Genomic DNA, 2,304 nt, shown 5'->3' on the forward strand with positions numbered 1-2,304 from the left:
ATTGTAAAATTACCCTCCTTCTCCAACGCTATTTTCTCAATAGCGGTTAATAAGCCATACAGTTCGGCAGTAAACATGGATGCAGTTAGAGGAAGTGCACCTCTACAATTAAAACCATTATTATGTACTCCAAATCCAACGCCAGCATCAGATTTGGAGCCATCAGTATATATAAAAGTTGATCCTCTATGTTCTTCAACATGTTCCATGAAAAGAGACCTGGCTTCTAGGTCTGTCATATTCTTCTTAACTCCAATAGAGTATTTACAAAAAGATATCTCTGGTAATTTCCATGGAGGCGTTGATGATACCTTGAATGGAAGTACCTTACTTCTAATTATTTCCAGACTGTTTAATAATTGTTTCACCCGAAAGCTATAGGGTTGAGGAGATTTTGGGTGCAACTTAAAGTATGTTGGGTGCCTTACAAGGCTTGCAGTCTGAAGAGGAGGGAGAGGGGCAAGAAGATTTACTACTTCGAAGGAGAGCCTCGCTCCTTGAGCAATTCTGGTCAAATATTAGGTCTCTCTCTTGAATTAAGTTTACTTTCACTGTCTGGATTACTTACTTTACACTTTTAAGACACTTGGTCATAATTTTTTTTTTTACACTCTTACATTCAACTTTGACAAGTAACCTATTAGAAACGACTGCTTTACGTTTCATACTGCATTATCCGTAAATGGATTTGCTGTTCACCTTGCCAAAGCCTTATCTAAGTGACATGTTTCTACAAAATTTTGCAAGGTTTCTCACATTTTAAACATTTGCCTAATTTTACACTAAGCAACAGGTTTGTCACTCTATCCCCCTCTCCTCTCCTCTTCCTCTTCCTCTTCCTCTTCCTCTTCCTCTTCCTCCTCCTCCTCTTCAGATGAAATTATCACCATATTCACTTGATGCTGCACATTATGCAACTCCAACAGCACCTCGATCATCAGATGCTCACTAGGTTCCTCAAGAAGATCGTTGATGTTGTCCTTGTCCATCTGCAACAACATTGTTTTTCCCAAGGACACAATTTCATTGTGAACTGCCTCTTGTGTGGGGCTTGAATATCTCAAAATTACGCTCAGTCCACAATGTCTTCCAAGTAGAATTGAGGATTCCGAGGATAATCCATTCCAGGCTTTGTTAATGATATCGAGGCACTTTGAAATATGGAAATACTCCTTCCATAACTCTCGGAGGATTAGGTCGGTCCCTTCAGGAACCTCCGAGCATTGCGAGAACATTGCTCTTGTATAAATCTTTTTGAGGTATAAGAACACCTGCTGATCCTTGGGTTGGAGAATCGGAGTGATATTGACAGGTAAGAACTTCATCTTAATAAATTTGTACGTCTCCATTAGGTTGTCTTCAAGGCCTGGAAGATGGGCAAGAGCACTGTGCAAAACTAGCACGGCTTGTAGTGGGAGTTTCTTCTCCAAAAGATACTTTTTTACCTCAGGACCAAAATCCTCATTGACCCATTCCACAAACAAAATGGGCAAGAACATTGTCCATAACTAACAAGGCGTGGAGTGGGAGTTTCTTTTCCAAAAGGAACATTTTTACCTCGGGACCAAAATCCTTACTGACCCATTCCACAAACAAAAGGAGTCACCCAAGGCTTGGTTTTTTACCTTCACGTACAATTCAGTTTCTTCTACACCTTACACTTCTTGATGGCTCGTGGATTCTCCAAGTGATCTTAAAATATTTCATTTTAATTGTTCATTACTTCTTTTGTAGTTTATTTATCCCATTATTTTCTTTCCTTTCTGGTTTATTTTTCCCAGTTGGAACCCTTAGGCTTATAGCATCCTACTTTTCCAACTAGGGTTGTAGATTAACTAACAATAATAATCATAATAATCCCCAGTGGCATTAACATTAGAGCACAGAGCTATTATTATTATTATTACTATCCAAGCTACAACCCTAGTTGGAAAAGCAAGATGCTATAAGCCCAGGGGCTCCAACAGGGAAAAATAGCCCAGTGAGGAAAGGAAATAAGGAAATAAATAAATGAAGAGAACAAATTAACAATAAATCATTCTAAAATAAGTAACAACGTCAAAACAGACATGTCATATATAAACTATTAACAACAACACAAACAAATATGTCATGAATAAACTATAAAAAGACTCATGTCCGCCTGGTCAACAAAAAAGCATTTGCTCCAACTTTGAACTTTTGAAGTTCTACTGATTCAACCACCCGATTAGGAAGATCATTCCACAACTTGGTCACAGCTGGAATAAAACTTCTAGAGTACTGCGTAGTATTGAGCCTCGTGATGGAGAAGGCCTGGCTATT

At 38.6% G+C, this 2,304-nt stretch overlaps 1 protein-coding gene across 1 annotated transcript; it reads right to left on the bottom strand.

Annotated features, from left to right (window-relative positions):
• Positions 1 to 803: 803 nt before the first annotated feature.
• LOC137645553 (tigger transposable element-derived protein 1-like) lies at positions 804 to 1,499 on the bottom strand. Its single transcript, XM_068378356.1, has one exon. The coding sequence runs from the start codon at positions 1,497 to 1,499 to the stop codon at positions 804 to 806; it is 696 nt and encodes a 231-aa protein (XP_068234457.1).
• Between the last annotated feature and the right edge of the window lie 805 nt (positions 1,500 to 2,304).

This window comes from Palaemon carinicauda, chromosome 8 (assembly GCF_036898095.1).
Source record: "Palaemon carinicauda isolate YSFRI2023 chromosome 8, ASM3689809v2, whole genome shotgun sequence".
Taxonomy (NCBI): domain Eukaryota; kingdom Metazoa; phylum Arthropoda; class Malacostraca; order Decapoda; family Palaemonidae; genus Palaemon; species Palaemon carinicauda.

Bases quoted from the DNA above. Each gene is read 5' to 3' on its own strand.
- LOC137645553 (XM_068378356.1), bottom strand. From the start codon at position 1,499: ATGTTCTTGCCCATTTTGTTTGTGGAATGGGTCAATGAGGATTTTGGT.